Source organism: Homalodisca vitripennis, chromosome 3, assembly GCF_021130785.1.
Source record: "Homalodisca vitripennis isolate AUS2020 chromosome 3, UT_GWSS_2.1, whole genome shotgun sequence".
Taxonomy (NCBI): Eukaryota; Metazoa; Arthropoda; class Insecta; order Hemiptera; family Cicadellidae; genus Homalodisca; species Homalodisca vitripennis.
Window position 1 is genome coordinate 152,578,284 of NC_060209.1, and position 19,823 is coordinate 152,598,106.

Below are 19,823 nucleotides of genomic sequence, written 5' to 3' on the forward strand. Positions count from 1 at the left end.
ATATGCAATTAGGCAAATGTCTTGTTTATGTACTACTGAAGTGCTAAAACAGATTTATTACGCTCATATACATTCACACATTGCTTATGGCATAGCCATATTTGGTGCCACAACTAAGAAAAACCTAACTGACATTTTAAAGGTGCAAAAACAAGCCATTAGAAGTATACTTAAGCTTAAATTCTCAGAATCTGTTAGAAATTGTTTTAAAGAATTAAAAATAATAACAGTTTTTGTACTTTATATATATGAAACCATCCTATATTTTAAATTCAATCATGGCCAACAAATTAACTTAGAAAATAATGTGCACAAATATAACACACGCCATAAGAATGAAATCATCAATGATCATCATAGACTTGAAATGTACACGAAAAAAACTATGTATATCGGGAAAAGATTTCTGAAAAATATTCCTCAAAGCATAAAGATGGAAAATAATATTAACAAATTTAAAAGAAAACTAAAAAACTATTTGATTGATTTAGTTTTGTATTCAATAGAGGAACTTGAGTATGTTTAGTACTTTTATATATATAAGTAATGTATGACACTATTCGATGTACCGTATTGTACAACTAATGAATAAAGAATTATTAATTGATTGATTGATTGATTATAGATCAAGTGGAAGATGGAGCTGCTGTGACTAGCCTTTTTCTGGATTTTACTAAAGCATTTGACTGCCTGGACCATAATATCCTCCTTCAAAAGATGAATAATATGGGAGTCAGAGGAAATGCAGCCAGTTGGTTTGCAAGCTACCTGGAGGGAAGAACACAAATGGTAGAAATATCATATACCAAAAACAACACCTCATATCGTGTAACATCAACACCACTCCCTCTAAGTAGAGGCGTCCCTCAAGGATCTGTCTTGGGACCGGTACTTTTTATTCTGCTAACCAACGATCTCTCCCAAACTATCTCCAAGAGCTTAGCCAGGTACTCATGTATGCTGATGATACTGTCCTCCTCATAGCAAATAAACAAGTACAAGAACTAGAAATAGCATCCTTTATCGCTCTAAATACAGCAAAACAATATTGTAATCAGAATGACTTAGTATTAAACGACCATAAGACTCAACAACTAAACTTTGGAAGAAGAACAATTGAATTTACAGGACTCCCAGAAGTTGACCTAGATAATAAAGCGAAATACTTGGGAGTAACTATTGATGACAAACTCACCTGGACACCACATATTGATAAAATTTGTTCAAAACTTAACTCCTGCGTCTATGTCCTTAAAAGACTAAAGGCTACCAATACTCAGGAGATAACTAGAATTGCCTATTTTGCACTTTTTGAGGCTCATCTTCGATATGGCATAACAGTCTGGGGCAACTCCTCAGCAAAAAATGTGCAACGTATCCTGGTAATTAAAAAAAAAGCGATTAGGATCTTAGCCAACCTCAATCCACTTGACTCCTGCAGAAGTACATTTAAAGAACTAAAGATACTAACATCAGTATCCCTCTACATCCAGGAAGTTATTCTTTACACTACTAATCAAAATCTAAAAAGAACAGGACAGCTCCATTATTACAACACCAGGCATGGAAACAATTTCATTTTGCCGAACCACCGTCTCAGCCTATATGAAGAGAAGCCAAGCTACATGGGACCAAAATTGTTTAACTGCCTTCCTGACTACCTGAAGAAGATCTCCAGACAAAAACATTTTAAGAGGAAACTTCAAGAATGGCTCCTGGAGTGGTCTTTTTACTCGATCAAAGAATTCACTGACTTAAAACAACAACATCAAAATTTGTACAATTAAAAACCACTTTTGTATATAAAATATGACTTTACTACCGTGACGCCATTGTATTTCTCCATGAAATTACAAATAAAGAATTTTTGATTTGATTTGATTTGATATTCGGTCCCAAATTAGAATTGTACTTTCTGACAACTTCTTCAGTGTACATATTTGTATATTTTACAAACATTTCCATCAATGTAACTGTGAAAAAACAGCCTAAAGTAAGCAATTGATGGTGTATTCATGGGAGGACAATGTTTCAAGCCGGGCAATTCTAAAAATGAAAATGAATGACTATAACCTGGATCATTTTCTGCAGTAACATCAATCCATCCTTTTCTCCACTGGAATCATCAGTTGAATTACCATTAGTATGTCTAGGCCTAGGCCTAGAAGGTTGTCTAGGTTGCTGATGTATAGTAGTAAGCCTACTCCTTACATTTTCACCATCAATACTACTCTCAGATTCACTTTCCGATAAAATCCTAGGCCTACTTACAATTGGAAGAATGTTTGATGATGGTCCTGGTTGATCTGGATCATATGTGGGATCATTATCCGTGTCATCCACTTCAGAGGAACTACTGTCAACTTCACTGCCAAAATTATTCAAGAAACTCTCATCACTAGAAAAGTTTTCTTCTTCATTTATCACTCGACTAATCGTATTGTCACTAAGAGGTGAATTTGCCCGTTTCATTGTAAATAACTACAAAGAATCATAAACTCATTGTAAATAACGTAACCAATAGACTTCCAAACAATAAGGTTAACTACAGCTCATAACAAACAGACGATACACTCACGACTGACGACAATGAGAGCAGACAGCACATGGCACCGAGCAGCCACAGCCTTCTAGTTTGAACGAAAACATCGTTGCCAAATTGAACTAAAAGTTCCTTTACATACTATAACTTTGTAAAGGTGTTCATTACAAATGGTTTAATATAACATAAGAAGTATTCAACCAATTATATTGTATTAAAAAAAACATTTTTGTGAACGTCCGAAAATTCGGACGTTGGGATCGAACACGATCTTACAACACGTCCGAAAAATCGGACGCTGGGATCAAAAGGGTTAAAGCTAAAAGACATAATTTTTCAAAAATGCACACAATTTTTACATAGAAAGGAGTTTTAACACATTCACTACCAATATACTTGAAATTCCTCAATATAATATTGACAAGGTAGTGCATAAATGTTCTTCGCAAATAAGAACACTGACCCATGTTTGTACCAGTATCCTGTAGAATAGTATTTCAATATTACATAATAGTGATCTATTTTATTGCCTTAACATTTTATTTACGTCTACAGAGATGGCTAGTGAACATCCAAGACATTTCAACTTTTTTTTTTGGTATTCCTTGTAAATATAAACAGCTGACAAGACTGTAAACGTTAAACTACATCTGGCCAAACAAAGGAATATGACACAAGCTGATAAAGGTCTGGTAATGTATAAATACAACAATCCCACGATTATAAACCTTGTAGATAATACAAGGGTAGAATAGGGGAACACGATGACCAGAACTAGAACTAGTCTATTACTACAGATTTGACTTTTAAAGTAAAGCAATGGTTGATTCAATACGAATGTTAAGTTCAGCTCCATTTCACCTTCATCTAGTGCAGCTTCTTAAGTCTGATGCTGTAACAGACATGGCTCCTGGAATCAGCATCCGTCTGAAGAGATCCAAAAAAGTCGGTTCATCTGGATTACATGCGTTTGTAGTCTAGGTGTCTCTTGAGCTAAAGAGTTCGTTTTGAACTTCTTCGTCGCCAACTCTTTTGGATCTCTTCAGACGGATGTTGATATCAGATTCCAGGAGCCAAGTCTGTCACAGCATTAGACTTCATATGCTGCACTAAATAGAAGGTGAAATGGAACTGAACTTAACATTTGTATTTGGCCTTTGTTATTAGGATGAATCTCTCATTTAGCTTCACATTACATTTTTATCATTTCTAATCTGTCTGTAGATAGGTAATGAGAAACTTTAACCTATCTAAAGATTTTAACATTAATAATTTATCCATTTCTTTAATCAACTTAAAATTTCGGAATTACATTCATTACATTTGTATTACAGATATATTCCTGAAGGATCTGTTCTGTAGATTGTGAGATGGGTAGTAGGAAACTGTAGAAAACCTGCTCTTTGATGGCTCTACAATAGCAAGTGAGCGCTATGCCATCTTCGGTAGTCTAGACAAGGGTGGTGGTGAAATTCCTCAGGTCCTCACTGGTTGTTTTCAGTGATTTGGAGAACTGCTGAATCTGTAAGCTGGCTGGCTTCATTGTATAATTCCGGGATGCCCAAAAGGCCCTTGAGGCTTACACGTATGGCAATAGGCCACCCCTTAGGAGAAGAAGATTTTGTAGGTCATGAAAATAAGACATGATTGACACAGTCAAAATGTATACAGATTTTTACAGCTGACAAGACAAATAACTTACCAACACTCCCATTAGGATTAAGAGGATAAAGTTCTGTCGGCTTATTGTTGTCATCCACGTACTTGACTGCCAAACAGCTGCGTTCCTCCAACTCCTCCAGCACTTTAGGTTCTCGGAATGTGAACCGTCCTAAAACAGTAGTAAGATTAAAACCTTCCATCAACATATTCGTTGGGGATCCACTATACTCAATTACACATTGATGGTTTGGGGCATCCCTTAGTAGTAGTTAAGAATGTAATTACCTTCCCCGTGGGCTACCCACACCCCCAGTACACTGCCAGCCATGCCCTGCAGATGAATTGCTGGGGACGTCTCTACACGGACTGTGGACCAGCGACACTCGAACCTCCCTGACACATTGTGCTCCAACACAACATCAGGCTTCTTCTTGCTCTCTACAACATAGTTACTTGAGATGCTACAAAAGTTACTTTAATTACAAAACAATACCAACTACCCAAATTTCAATACTAACTAAACCTTCCTTGAAATATGAAATCCAAAAGAATTGCATTATTGACTGTTGAATGATTGTCAGCATGCTGGTAGACTTAACACGATATGCAGAGTGTGTGTTTTACACTCCATATCCATTTAGACTGGTGAAGCACATTGTGACATAACATGTTAAGCAGTATAAATAAGAATATTCCTTTTCTAACATATACATGAAATAAATTTGTTCAAAGTTCGTGTTAAACTTTTACACATATGGAATCATCGCAGTAATGTAATAATTGTAATATATTCACCAAAAATGATTTTAGAAATTTTTAAATACATTACTGAGGAACACAACAAGAAGTTATGTTACAGTGTTTGTTCCATCAATGTATGAAGAAGAGGCCATATCTTGATGTGACTCTATTCATTGTACATTCTGTGCATTTGTTTTATAAATAAAGAATTTTTGAATCTGTATGTATACTAAAATTAATATTAAAGCGTCACCAAATTACTACTCATGACTGCAAATGAAAGTTACGTTAAGCATTTTTTTTTTAATATATACAACAGTACTAACCAGGTAAGCCAATCCAGCCAAGTAAACTCATGAGCTGGCAACCGTTGCAGACTCCAAGACTAAATGTGTCAGAACGAGCTGTGAACGACTCGAATTGAGCCTTCAACTCTGGGTTGAACAATAGACTGGCTGCCCATCCCTTAGCTGAGCCCAAGACATCTGAAACGATCAGTAGCAGATTAAATAACATATTTATGTAAGTCACAAGGAAAAGTATAGAATCTTGGTATTTTCCAAACCTGCATAGCTGAAGCCTCCGGGGAAAATTATTCCACGGAACTGATCGACTGTGACTCGCTTATCTATGAGGTCTTGCATAGTGACATCCCATGTTTGAAAGCCCACCATGAACAGAGATGCTGCCATTTCTCTATCACCATTAGAGCCTTCCTCTCGCAACACGGCTACTCTGGGACCTGCAACATTTTTCTTAATTAATACAAGAGATTATTTATTTCATAGTTATTTGTATAAAACTGATTGTTATAATATAGAATTTGGAAGCGTAATAATTACAGGTAATGTCAATTGTTAATTTTTTTAGAAAATAAACATTTTAGGTGTGTAAATAGTTAAAAAATTTATCTGCAAATATTAGGGCAACCAAATATTAAGTTCCACAATTTCCATAACTTAATTGTAGGATCTTTTAAATTTTAAGTTATATACAGCTACTTTTACTTTTGTTACATTTGGCATGAATATTTTTATGAAGATGACATTAACTTAATTTTTTTTACCCAAGACAATGTACTATACTTGGACTTATTTTCTGCAGAAAGATATTGTTGAATTTAATGAATCAATATCTTCTGTCCATAATGTGGTTTCATGTTTGACTTTTCTTTATGGTATTTTGGTAAAAACCTAAATCTTAATATACATGTTAATAAATCAAATTTTTAAATCAATTTACTTTCTTGTGATCCAATTTTATTTTTATGGAGGCAGCATAAAATGTTTTTTTTTAATGTATTTGCAATCAGTTGTGATGTACATACTCATTGAGAAATCTTGCAAACATTAAAAAATGCAGCAATAAACAAAATTGAATGCATGGTAGTTGGAAGAAAATCTCAATATATGCAGTTTATGAAATTTTACATTTACATCAGAAAATGTATTTTTGGACTTTTGGGTGTTACAGACATGACAAATTACAGGACACTCTCAAATGAAATGTGACCATCTTGAATTATTTAAAACACTATTTTATCTGAGTATCACTCATAGATTCAACAACAAAAGCTTTGTGTAACATAGAGATTATCTCTGAAGTAAACTTAGATTCTGCACACTCTTTGCTCAACGTTCAATCTTAGTGAAATGTGAGGCAAGCGAACGTAATAACATACAGAGCACTGCATATTCCTGATGGCGGTCTCCGAAGGAACCACTATAACCGATTTGAGATGGCTAGTCCCATAATAATTGGCCAGTAAAAGGAAGTCAGACACTTTTCAGACAAACCTCATAAATATACATTCATACTAAAGTTTCTTAACTCTTTAAATTAATATTTATTATTCGAAATACATGAAAAAATCTAGATTTAATATATTTCTGTCACTGGTAATAAATGGCAATCAGTTCCTATCCAATGTCAACAAGTCAAGTTTCTGATTGATAGTAATAAACGTGGCACAAATTTTGTATTGACACAAGACATTTCCCTCAAAATTTGATGCATGACCCTTCACTGATCCCCACTTTGTTGCAACAAGTCAACCAGTTAAACATGATCACCATGAACCACAGCACAAACTTTCTCGGTATGATCAATGTTACCAAATAAAATTCAATCATGCTTAAGAAAAAGATGAAACTTGTTTCATGTTCAACTGCTCCTACAGTCCTTCCCATATGCTATACTAAGCAACTGATTAAGTTTACTATCATCAAGGTTTTCAGGTTCAAACCGCATCAAAAAAATTGCTCACACAGTTCAAATCTTGAACATTTTTTACCTCAGTGTGGAGAACCATCTAAAATTAACAAATGTTTGACTAAAATGAATGATGTCAAGTATTAATATCAACAAATGTATCCTAATATTTAGTACATTTCTTGTACAATAAAATGTTTTACCCTGATTAAGTGGTTTGCTAGGTGTGGGCTCAAAAGTCAGTTTGTACTTGGGGCCTGTTCTTGAAGCGAGAGACTCAAACTCTCTCCGAGCACAGTCAGGGTTGGTTTGACGCTTTTCCAGCTGATAACTAGTTTCCTCCCACAGACGCATCAGCGTGAGGACGGTCTCTGCCAACAATATCTCCTTGCCATTCAGGATTGTTACCTGTAATGGGGTGAGGAGAAGTTTCACAACACTTTAATATCAGTAAAGCATATCATATAACTTTGCCAAAACTAGACAAAAATATCTAGAGTAAAAATGTTATCAGGTTACAGCCTACTGAAGTTAACACACCTAAGTATAAATAGTAGACAGATAAAAGTAAACATTACAAGAGGACTAATATAGACAGCAAGTTATAAATTAAAAGTACTGAGAGTTCATTTCAGAGATAACAAAACAAGGATACAAATAAACATATGTTTCTCCTTTTACAGATCCTTGATGGAATAGTTAACATTTTAAATAGAGATGGTCACCATGCAGGAATATGGTATGGATTACCTTAGCATTCATGCCGAGCTTGCCGGTTTCACCTAGGAAGAGGCATGGAACATTACTCTCTCGGAAGGCTTGCTGGACATACTTGGCGTGTTCCCTGTCTACCTCTAGTACCCAGCCTAGCTCCTCAGCGAACAGTGTGTCCAGAGGGCTATCTGCGCCACGTGTTCGGTGCTGGACATCCACTGTTATGCCTGTTATGCCACCGAAACACATCTCCAGTAGACATGTAATCAGGCCTCCATCACTGATGTCATGACCAGATAAGAGTTTGTTCTCTGTAAACAATATCACTGCATTACTAACTTGTAAATGTATATTATTATAAATTGTTAATTTAATGCACATTATGTACTAGAGAATGCTCACAATGGTATCACTTATTATAAGCCATGTACAACAGTGAACGGACGTATATGTTTGTAACTTCAGTTGCAGATGAACAGCTCAGAAGATTTATTGACAGATAATACGAGGGCTTTTTTTTCAAAATACATTATTTTCAGAATCTACATACTTTTTTCTATTTTTCTACACAGTTGCCTTGTTTGTTAAGGCACTTATCATATCTTAAAACTATGTTTTGAAATCCCTCTTCAAAGAAATTTGCCGCCTGCTCTGACAACCAGGAGTTCACGGCCGTCTTGACTTCTTCGTCGTCATTGTAGCGCTTCCCGCCAAGACGACTTTTCAAGTGCCGAAAAAGGTGGAAATCGCTCGGAGCAAGGTCGGGGCTGTACGGCGGATGATTCAAAACTTCCCAGCCAAAAGAGTCGATCATTTCCTGTGTCCGAGCACCGGTGTGAGGCCTTGCATTGTCGTGGAGGAGCAGAATTCCCTTTGTCAGCATGCCGCGTCTTTTGTTCTGAACGGCGCGTCGGAGACTGGCCAGGGTTGCGCAGTAGGCTTCTGAGTTAATCGTCATTCCTCGCGGCATAAAGTCCACTAGCAAAACACCGCGCCTGTCCCAGAACACAGTTGCCACAACTTTGCGCCGCGACAGCGTTTGCTTGGCTATGACTTTGACTGGAGATGTTGTGTGCCGCCATTCCATGGACTGTTGCTTTGATCCTGGAGTGATATGGGATACCCATGTTTCATCTCCTGTGACAATTCGACTCAACATGTTGTCTCCTTCCTCGTCGTAGTGGGTCAAGAAAGTCAAAGAACTGCTTAATCTCTTTTTTTTTGTGATCCTCAGTGAGGAGTTTGGGTACCCATCTTGAGCACAATTTTTTAAAGTTTAGGTTTTCTGACAAAATTTTGTACAGTACTGACCTGGACACTTGAGGAAATTCCATAGAGAGAGTGGTTATTGTGAACCGTCGGTCCTCATGAATTTTTGCGTCAACTGCAGTAACCAAATCTCCCGTGATCACAGATGGCCGGCCGTGAGCGATCTTCATCGTGGACATTTTCACGGCCATCTTTAAATTCTCGGACCCATTTCCGCACTTTACCTTCACTCATTGCCTTGGCACCATACACCTCACAAAGCTGACGGTGAATGTCAGCAGCCGACATGTTTCTTGCAGTCAAAAATCGTATCACTGACCGAATCTCACACGCGGCGGGTGATTCGATAATCTTAAACATTTTAAAGATCCACAGTAATGCATACAGATTTGCTACAGAGCTGCAACTGACATGAAGTTGTTCGCTAGGAATGCCGGGAGGCGGGGCTCACGCTCGTTACGGCAGGAACGCGAACTACTACCGTGTACGGGAGAACGGCCCTTACTTAAAAAACAGCCCTCGTATTTTCATATGGATGTTGTATTAATTGCATCTTTTTCTTTTTTCTTCTTAAAAATTTCCCTTTTTTTGTAATTGTCTCTTAATTTACTAATTGTCGTTAAGGATTATAATATTTAATTGTTCTATTACAATATTTAACCCATTGCGGATCGTGTTGTTTTGGCGCGCGGGCACGAATTAATTTACGGTCAGCGGCCGCACGAACAGCAATGGTGCGCCACAGTATCTCTCGCTATTGTATACTAGAAAATTCACCTGTGAAAGTATTCGTTCAGATGGAACATGGGCCTGCTAGGGTATCCGTGATGTAGGAACGATAACACGCGACCAAGGTTCCAGGGTGGCAGGGATGATGTCTGAATCATAGTCTAAATAAAGCGGCATCGGGCGAAGCGATTACAACTCTGGGCCATTGTCTAGACTAAACTGGGCAACATGTACGTCTGCGTCTTTTCGTTGTGTCACTAACCTCAAAAATATTATACTGAGGAAAACACGGAAATCAGAAGCGCTAAAAAGCAGAGAGTAAACTCATATGAATGATTTTTCAACTTCAACATACAACTGCGATCTGTAGGATATTTATAAAACTTTTGAAAACTCTAAATGTTGACCGTTGTTAAATATTCTTAGTTGACAAGTGAAGACGATCACCCGATCTATCAGACATTAAAAGAACTATTTGGAGGGAAATTTAAAAGCAGACCGCTTTTGCGACCTGAACTCGTCATCATCGTGCCGTTAGGCCCAGCCGCTGCGTGACGAGCCCAGCTCGTCAGTGATCCGCAATGGGTTAAGGACATTTTATACTATAAATCTTCCTTTCTAAGGTTTGCAGTTCTGACTGCAATCAGACATAGACAGTTAAGGATCTATTGCATTTATTTTATCATTCGGTTTGGGATCTTCAAAACACAATATGCATAAGACTCCATAGATATCTGGTATGCTCTTTTGTTAGTGAAATAAAGTTTATATTCTTCCTATAATCTTTTATGATTTCTTTCAAATACAAATACTAATATCTAGTGATTTTATATTTACGGATTTGTGGATTTGATTCTTTTATTGATTCATACGCCAACAGCTAAGCTCAGCAGACTAAGCTTAAGATGTCTGAAAATGTGTTTTCCAGAGGTACTATTAAGTTCATATAAACTGCACATTTTATTTACAATTATGTTAACAAAGCAGATAAATTGATAAACAATGTAAAGATAAATACGTATACTGAAAAACATTTTTCCCTTTTTGTTACAAGCAGAGTAAAATAACATAAAATATAGTGTCAACATTTTGAAGCTTTTAATAGAAAAAATAAATACGATGCACCTTACTCCTGGAGTATTAAGGCAGTGCAATTAATGTTAGGTTTGGAAAATATTTTTAAGTTAAATTTATAATTCTTTAAGATAACTTCTCCGAATACAAAATTTTGGTTCATCACTCCACAGGAAATAACATACATTCAAAGTAGGCAATTATACAAGGAGCGATTAAAAATTTTTTTACTTTTTAACTTTTTCTGTATTTAGGGAAGAAATCTTACAGAACCATGAATTAAACATAAAATTATTTGTCCTACCCATATTACAAATATGAAAGAGATATATTTTTAAACATACAATATTCAAGATCCAGGGCATTTGTTTTAAAACTAACTGTATCTTTTTAAATTATACAAAAACCAGCAAATTTACATAAAAACTGTAGACAAACATGTGCATGGAGGATTGTTAATTGCGAATTAGAATCATTTTACAAGAAGTGCAGTGTCATAAAAATGTCTACTGACAAATGATTACTGATTGCAAAGAAAGAAAACATGCCATTTTAAAACAATCAACGAAACATGCTTGTAGAATAAAATTAGGTTTGGAATTTTGGGACCAAGTTAAAGTTCAGACTGTGATTAGAGTGACTGTATCAATAACCACTAACTGGCAAGATTGTTTCATCTGATACCATTGTTAGTAGTATGATTATTGCTAAAGTCACACACATGCAAGGGTCTCGTTATGGGGTAACCGCAATCGCAATTATTAAGAGATACAAATTAGAGTAATTTAATAAAATCATTATTTTCAAGTATTATTTATAAATATCTGTTATTAAACAAGTTTTTTAGAGTAAAAAATGTAGTGAAATCAATTTTTTTAACTGAAATATCATTTCTAAAAAGGTAATTAATTTATTAATTTCTTAAATTTTCCTTTTTATGCCTTAAAATAATATATTAATTTCTCCACATTGTTTAAATGTAATTACTTCATTAATTTGTATTCTTAAGATAATATTTAATTCATTGTTTAATTTATGTTGCAGGTTAAACTGTAAGAAAGGGCCATGCAGCCCTAACTTTGTTTGTAGAAAGAATTTTCATTTATTTCATTTAATTTCATTTCTAGGTATGCACACATATTACCAAATCTATTTTTCATCTTGGGATCTGAAAACAGGTATTTTCACAAATAGGTACACAAAATTTGATTTTAAGTTATTCAGATACATTTGTCTATATAATATGTCTAGGGAAGAATTTAATGTATTATGTATAAAGGAGACAAAAGCATTAGAATTACAACATAAATGGGTTGTACTCATACTTCCTCAACCCTTTTAAATAAAATATTATGAAATTACAATTGATATCAAATTTATATTTAATAGATTACATGATACAAAATGTAACATTCAACAACTATCAAAAGGATCATAGTGAGAAATATATGTGCAATACAAGGTGCAGTCATAGACTTACCTATCATCAGTTGTCCTAGAAGACTGAAAAAATAACAAAATTAAATACTAGAGTATTTTTTTTAGTTTTAGCTGTATAAAAGTATTTTCAATAACTTGAGCAAAATTTTCAAGCTTAGAAATGAAATTACTATATCCATGTGTACATTAATCAAAGTAATAATAGTAAAATAAAAGCCTACATGAGGAATATTTATTTCCGTGCCAAAATTTAAATAACAATTTTATTCTAGATAAATAAAATTGACCAAAATACTTTTTTCCTAAAATGAGATGTTTTATACAACATTGATGCTTATTATTACAGTACATACATCACCTCAAGATATCAAATGTCTTGTGCACTTAAGAAGTACCAATCACCAAAGACACTACATAAAAAATACACAATTTTTAACTTAACTTGCTTAGAGTAGGTAATAAAAATTTTAATAGAATTATTCTGTAAATTTACAACATTCTATAGTGATTCCATTTACACATTTGAATTGCAGTAGGATAAGTGGAAAGGTACCTGATATCAGTTTCTGTGTACAGTCAAAAGCTCTTTTAAAGAGTTGCGGATCATCGAGGTCAGGGCTTGTATCTCCTAGCTGTGAGTAGCACTGGGCGAGGGCAGAGCCTCCCAGCCTGGCACGTCCGGACAAGTCCACCAGCAGGAGACAACCTGAGCCTGGGGCCTTCAGGTCTGGAGTGATGACCTGCCTCACATCTGGACAAGGGGCATAGCTGGACACCACCAAGGCTCCTGAAACATTCACATTGTTTACAAACTTATTACCTCTATTAATCATATAACTAATAGTAATATATACACTACAACTGAACATGTTAGTACAATACAGTAGTCTAGTGGCTGAATGGTATTTTAGCTTATTTTTATTATCCTTAGAATCAAAAATTAAAATGTGTCTCGACTCCTTGGTCAATCAGTACACTACGAAGCAATGCTTTTCTGTAGTAACGCTTGAAGGCCTCAATCACTCCCTGGTTCATGGATTGAAGGATTGCATAATAGCACACAAGGTAAAACAACCCTGATTTCAGTGGCACAAAGTGAAGTAGGTGGACGTGGAACAGTACTGTACAGTGGGATGGTGAATTGTGTTGATCGCGCGAAGTGCTACGCTGCATGCGCTCCTGCCGGCCAGTTTCCTTACCACTGTATGAACTTTTTGTTGATTTTCAACAATACAACCGATGCCAACGATGAAAAGGAAGAAGTGGTAGGCATGCACAAGAGCACACAACACCATCTAGAATTCAGCGACAATAAGAGCCTTCATAATCATAATATACGACCCAAGTCGGGTAGGGCTGACCAATCGTTAAATTTCAGCGGGATCTGGCTTTCGGTTAACTGACGTTTCGGATGACTGACTTTCGGATAATTGATGCTCTATTGTACATACTTTACATTTTTATCAAAAAACTTTTTTGTGTTGAAAGCAAGTGTATATATGTTTTAATCTTTTTGTTCACTACAAAAATGTGTATATTTTGAACATTTACAGTTTCTTACCATCTCAAGTCATGTGAAAGCTACATATAGTGAAACTTCGAAAACAAAAATTTTCATTACACATTTTTCAATTATTGTACAAACAAAAAACAATTCTTTAGTAAGTTCATATTTTTACTATTTTATATTTTTCTCTGGTTTCTAACAAAAACATGTATACATAAAACTTATTACATAGCATTTAGCATGTATTTTTTTTTAAATATCTGAAAATATAATGCGCAAAGACAAAAACCAGTGTATCATTCTGGGAGCTTATTATCAGACGGAGGGTTAAAAAAAAAAGCCTTACATATATTGTCAAACTTCGGCACACATTTTTTATCATAAAAACATTAAACAAAATATTTTGTTAAAATGTACCATTAGATACTAAATTTAACATCAAAATGTTTAAGAAAAACCTGTTTCAAAAATAAAATCTTTTTGTCTTGAGCCTAAAATATTAACATATTGTTCCAATTTCCAGCCGCTCGCAAAGTGTTAAAAATATTCAAAGTTTTATACTTTACTAAAAGAACAAGAAAGCATTTAGATGCTATTAATGGTATCTTTAAAATGAGACATAATGCTAAGATCAAAAATAAAGGTGTAAAAGTGTGTGAGGTTTAACGTAGTTCTTATGGGAGTAAACTCAAGATTGTTTAACTACAGCCGGCTCTTAACATGAAGCTAACATGATGAACTGTTTTTAGCTAAATCTTAGCACCACATAAATAACTAATGTATTAAGACATTGAGCAAGGGCTGAATTTCAAATTCATGTGAATATTTCATATAGCTGAACAGTAGTTAGTAGAATGAGGTTATCACCTGGGGATTTGATGGTGTCGGAGCCAATCCTAGCAGCCATGCTCAGTGAGTCCTTCCCACCATCAACAGCGATACCGAGCTGAGCCATAACTTGACACATGGCCTGACATGCAGCATACAGAGCTGCCCCTTCCCCCGGCAGTTTGGCCGCCCACATCCAGTTACCACTACACTTCACATCCTGCACATCAACAGTAATCAACAATTAATTATTGTATACACTTTAACATTATGAATTAGTTTATAATGTTAAATTATATTAACTCTAAGCTTCTTAGGCATACCAACCTGCTCTGAAAAGTTTTAGACACCAACAAAAGATGTTTTCATTGAAATGAATTTTCCCAGCAGAGACTCACTTGCTAAATTGGTAAACTTAATCCTTTTTCTAGACAAATTTGTCATATTCAAGTTAGCTAAGGACCAAGAAGCATAAAACAACAAACAAGAAACTGACATTAAAAAAATCAAATGCTCTACATAACGAGACCTAAGTTTCTCATAGCTTTCAAAACACAGTTTACATTTTCTTGGAGAACATTTGAAATGTATGAAAAAACCAAATATTGGAAAACACTTTTTCTTAGACAATTTTCCCAACCCCATAAAGAAAGAATGGAGGATTAGTTTTACAAGTAAAAGTAAAACTACTGTTTTACTGTCTCCAGAGCTAAATTGCCTGATACTGTGGTAATCGGTAAATATAAAGTATTTTCCAGCATACATCACAAATAGTAAACAATGCAAATAATCTTACTGTGTTTACTATATTTCCCAGAGAAAATATATTAATGGTTCAACCACTGATTATCTTCTTTGTGTTTTTTTATACCTTCTAAAAGTTACACAACTTTTCAGCATATCATCAACATCAGTAGATAAACACATGTTTGTTATACTCAATCATCAAATAGCACATTAGAAAAATTCTTCTTTGGGCCAAAATATTTGTATTAGCTTCCAGAACTCTACATGCAGTCTAATAACATTTGTTTTGTTCTTGGGATTTTTCTCTATTTTGTTAATCTGTTATTATATAACAAACATAAAAGAAAACTACTACAATATATTCCTACCATATACTCATTTTTATGTAAAAGAAATTCCAAAATGAATCACAGAACAACATTTTACATTAAACTTTTAAAATATCTCGGGAATGCAAAAAATAATAATTTTTCTGAATACGTAACAAAAGAAAAGTGATCTGCAATAATACAAGAATAAACTGCAATACTGTATACGCTTATGTATTTGTTATCTGAGAAATTTTAAAATGCGATTGGCAATGCAATGAGGTCATTTATAGAACACACTTCCTTAATGGTGATTCACAAAGATTTTGTAATTATTTAATTTCGTTGTATCCAGGCAAATTTAATATTGAATTTCCAAGGTCAAATCTTGATAAAGGCAGCAAAAGTTTTGAAACTGTATTATTTGTCTGTGATTTTACTGTTTGAAAGTCTCGTAGTTTATTGCGAAGGTAGAGCATACCTTTTATTTCGCAACATTTTAGTTTATACAACACAGAGTTCATCAACTAACACTGAAAAGTACAGAAGTAAAACATACCTGCAGTTCAGTGATGTGAGCGAACACCAGGTTTGAGAGGGATTCAGCCACTGCCATCCGTGCACCAGCCGCACTGTTCACGAGACCTTTGATGGGCTGTTCTCCTATGGCTGTGGCTACTCCTTCCTGCACCATAACAAGTTTTACTTGTTGGTTATTTCTACTAATATTTAGGCTATTTCAAAAATAATTTATCCCTAAAAGTTGTTTCAAGTTGTTACAATTTACTACTACTATAGTACATTAACTTATTTACATTCAAACACATAAACCAATATTGAAAACTTTTATTTTTGTGAGGCCTATCGATAGCCTTGCTTGCCAATACAAGCCCCATCCTCAACATTTATAGTACATTAATTTACAATGACTATTATGACTTGTCTGTGCAAATAATTTATCAGTGTAATTATTACGTGAAAAATCAGTGACTCAGGAGTCAAGCTATGCTTTAGTAAATCTGAAATAGTTTTGCAATGCATGACGTAGTGGTTAATTCCTAATTGTATAAGCTTAAGTGTATATACAAGATTTAATGAAGCACAACTTCGCTCTTCAGTTGCCATTTTATTTTTACTTTTAAGAGTTTTAATATTTTCATTAGCTTAAGTGATTTTAAAAATTTTCACAAAAGATTAGCAAATGACAATTTTTCATTGGTCGAGAGTAGTATAATGATGAAACAAAATGGAATTATCCAAAAATTTAATTGTTATCATTGTGGAAGCACCACTCCATCCAACACAACCATCTACCAACATATGACTGTGGTCAATCACACATTAACATTAATCTCAGCTATTTTTAAAACAATAGGATGATTTTCTTGACAGTAATCAATGATTATTTGAGTATTCGATTATGAAAGCTTCCAAAAATATTATAAAAAGGTTTTGCATTACTTTTAATAAGGAATTGAACTGAATCAAAATTAAAATGTGAATGGAAAATAGGTTAGTTTATTAGATCCTTGTAATAAAGCAGGTACATACCACGCCGAAGTATGACAGAGCAGTGACTGCAACATCACTGAGGGGAGTGTGCAGTGGACCTACACACTGCTGTTGGGCCACCAGTCCCGTAACACAGCGATCAACCTTGTTGGTTAGGAATCTCTTGCTCCCCACACTAACCAGCCGTAACACTCTCTGGAGAGCCAACATCACCGGCATGTCCACTGGTAGACTCAAAGACTGTACCACTAATGGCTGTCTCTCCATTACAAACACCTACGATCACACAACGTACATGTTTATAAATCCCAGGATAAAGTACAAAGACAGTGTAGAAGATCTAGAAAAAGGTGGAAGTTGGGGAAGGTAATAATGGAAGACTGGAACATTCTTAAAAGGAGACATCAAAAAAGACAGCACACACAGATTTGTGAAAAAATTAACTTTCCAGTAGATAAAAACTGAAGTTGACAATTATAACGGGAAATATTAATTATTAAAAATTAAGGCTTGACGCTATAAATCAATAACTTTGCTACATCTTAGACACTAAAATATTCTTGATTCATGCATTAGAAAATTTACTGAAGTTGTCAAAACAAAACCAGTGTTATTCACAAAATGCTACTTTCAGAGAACCGGTGGGCTCACAATCTCAGAACTTTGGGTCTGAATTACAGATTAAAATCCTATTTGTGACAGCCGCACTTTTTATCAGTACTATCGACCTAGTACTGTACTGACTCTCCTCCTTATTCTGTTTAATAAGATCATCGCACAGCCTAGTGATTCATGAGGATAGGCAGAATGAGGCCAAAAAGGGATTGTACTTTTCTTTTTTTTTTTAAAAAAAAAAACAAAAACAAAACAAACCTTCTGAGGCATCTTCCCCAACACTAGCTCAAGATCCAGGTTGAAGGGATGACGTTCACCCTCACAGTTGTAGTTGCTGTCGAGGTATTTGGCTGGATCAGGCTTCTCTTCTTCTGACAGAATAACCTGCACAGTTACACCATAACACTGATTTAACACATGTACAGACATTTTAGCTTGCATTGAATCCAATGAGTTCAATCTAAATTTAAATTTTTTCTAAATTAATATGAGAAATGCCTCCAATCACTTTGAGACTGGACGTAATGAGACCTGTACTCAGATGGCGAGAGCATTATCTGATTCTCACCAGTTACGATTAAGATTAAGCTTTATGTACAACCAGTGTGACTGGACTGATACGTCATTTGAAATTGTAATGTAATCTTGAACTAATTAATAACTAAAAATTGGTTTGCAACCCAGCAGTGTGTATTTTTGCTATTTTACACAATGCAGAAAACCATTCAATGAACAAGGATATCAATAATGTAATATACATATGTTATTTAATAAGGTGAAAAAATCTGATTCAATGCAATTTGACTTTAGCACCAGACACAACATCAAGGCCATGATTGAGATGTGATTGGTTAGGAAAGGGTTAAGGCATACCGATTCTTCCAGATTTATAAATGCATTAAGAAAGGAACATCATACTACTCTGAAGTGGAAAAACATTTTTTAAACTCTAGGCCTTCAAACTCTTGTCACGTAGTCCGTACTACTAGAGGCATAATTATATGATGTTCAAAACTCGTTGTATTGATTGAAGTGACAATGCTGCCAACTAATCCTATTTAATATTTTCAAGCAGTCTCCTGTTTCAATTATTATACATAGATAACAATAAATTTAAAAGTAACTTACCAGAAATTGAATGCTAAATGTTTTATAACACATATGAAATATGCATGAATGAGAGAAAATCGTTCTTTAGAATTGAATTCACAACAATTACTAACATTACTAACATTACATTATTCAAAATTTGATTTATTGAATCAATTCAGCAATCTGAATAAGTCCATTGAACAAGAAATTAATTTCATTTTAGGCACCTCTATTAAATGAGATATTTAATCTTTTCATATAGCCATACTTGACTTAAATTTTCAGTGTAAAAAATACTACTAATTACCCTGCCATTAGCTGTAACAGTTCCAACAAAGCAAATAGGGCAGCGCTCTCTCTGAGCTATCCGCTGCAGAAGCTGAATGTGGTTGGATCGGCACAGCAGTGCATTGTTTTCCTGGTATTCTGCACCCCATAGTTCCAATGTGCTGATACTGGGGTCTCCTAGGGTGAAATTTTTGCTGAATATTACAGCCCCTGCAGGCTCCACCAACTCCTTCAGCACGTTACCTGCAACACAACAATACAATGGAGCTCTTACAGCATATGCTGATGCTGAGGACACCTAGACTAAACTTTTTATATACCCAAAATGAAGTAAAAACTTATTACGTTCCTGCCTTAGGAAAAGAAATCTCCTTGTACTCAACTTTCATTTCATTTATTTACTCATATACATAAATACAAATATAGTGCCAATAGAATACACGAGAAAGTACCCACATAGGCAAAAGCCTGTATGTGAGAACCGAGTCCATCTTCACTCAAGTTTACAATCACAATAGTACTAATATACAATGTAAATTTTAGA

The 19,823-nt window shown here is 34.8% G+C and overlaps 1 protein-coding gene across 1 annotated transcript in view; it reads right to left on the reverse strand.

The window, feature by feature from the left end:
* LOC124357663 (phosphoribosylformylglycinamidine synthase-like) overlaps positions 1 to 19,823 on the reverse strand; it is a 56,725-nt gene that overhangs the window by 7,412 nt on the left and 29,490 nt on the right. The window contains 12 exon segments of the mRNA XM_046809642.1: positions 4,245 to 4,373; positions 4,490 to 4,642; positions 5,272 to 5,430; positions 5,511 to 5,687; positions 7,360 to 7,564; positions 7,907 to 8,181; positions 12,936 to 13,169; positions 14,757 to 14,937; positions 16,332 to 16,457; positions 17,324 to 17,560; positions 18,158 to 18,283; positions 19,299 to 19,522. Coding sequence (XP_046665598.1) covers positions 4,245 to 4,373; positions 4,490 to 4,642; positions 5,272 to 5,430; positions 5,511 to 5,687; positions 7,360 to 7,564; positions 7,907 to 8,181; positions 12,936 to 13,169; positions 14,757 to 14,937; positions 16,332 to 16,457; positions 17,324 to 17,560; positions 18,158 to 18,283; positions 19,299 to 19,522 — 2,226 coding nt within the window.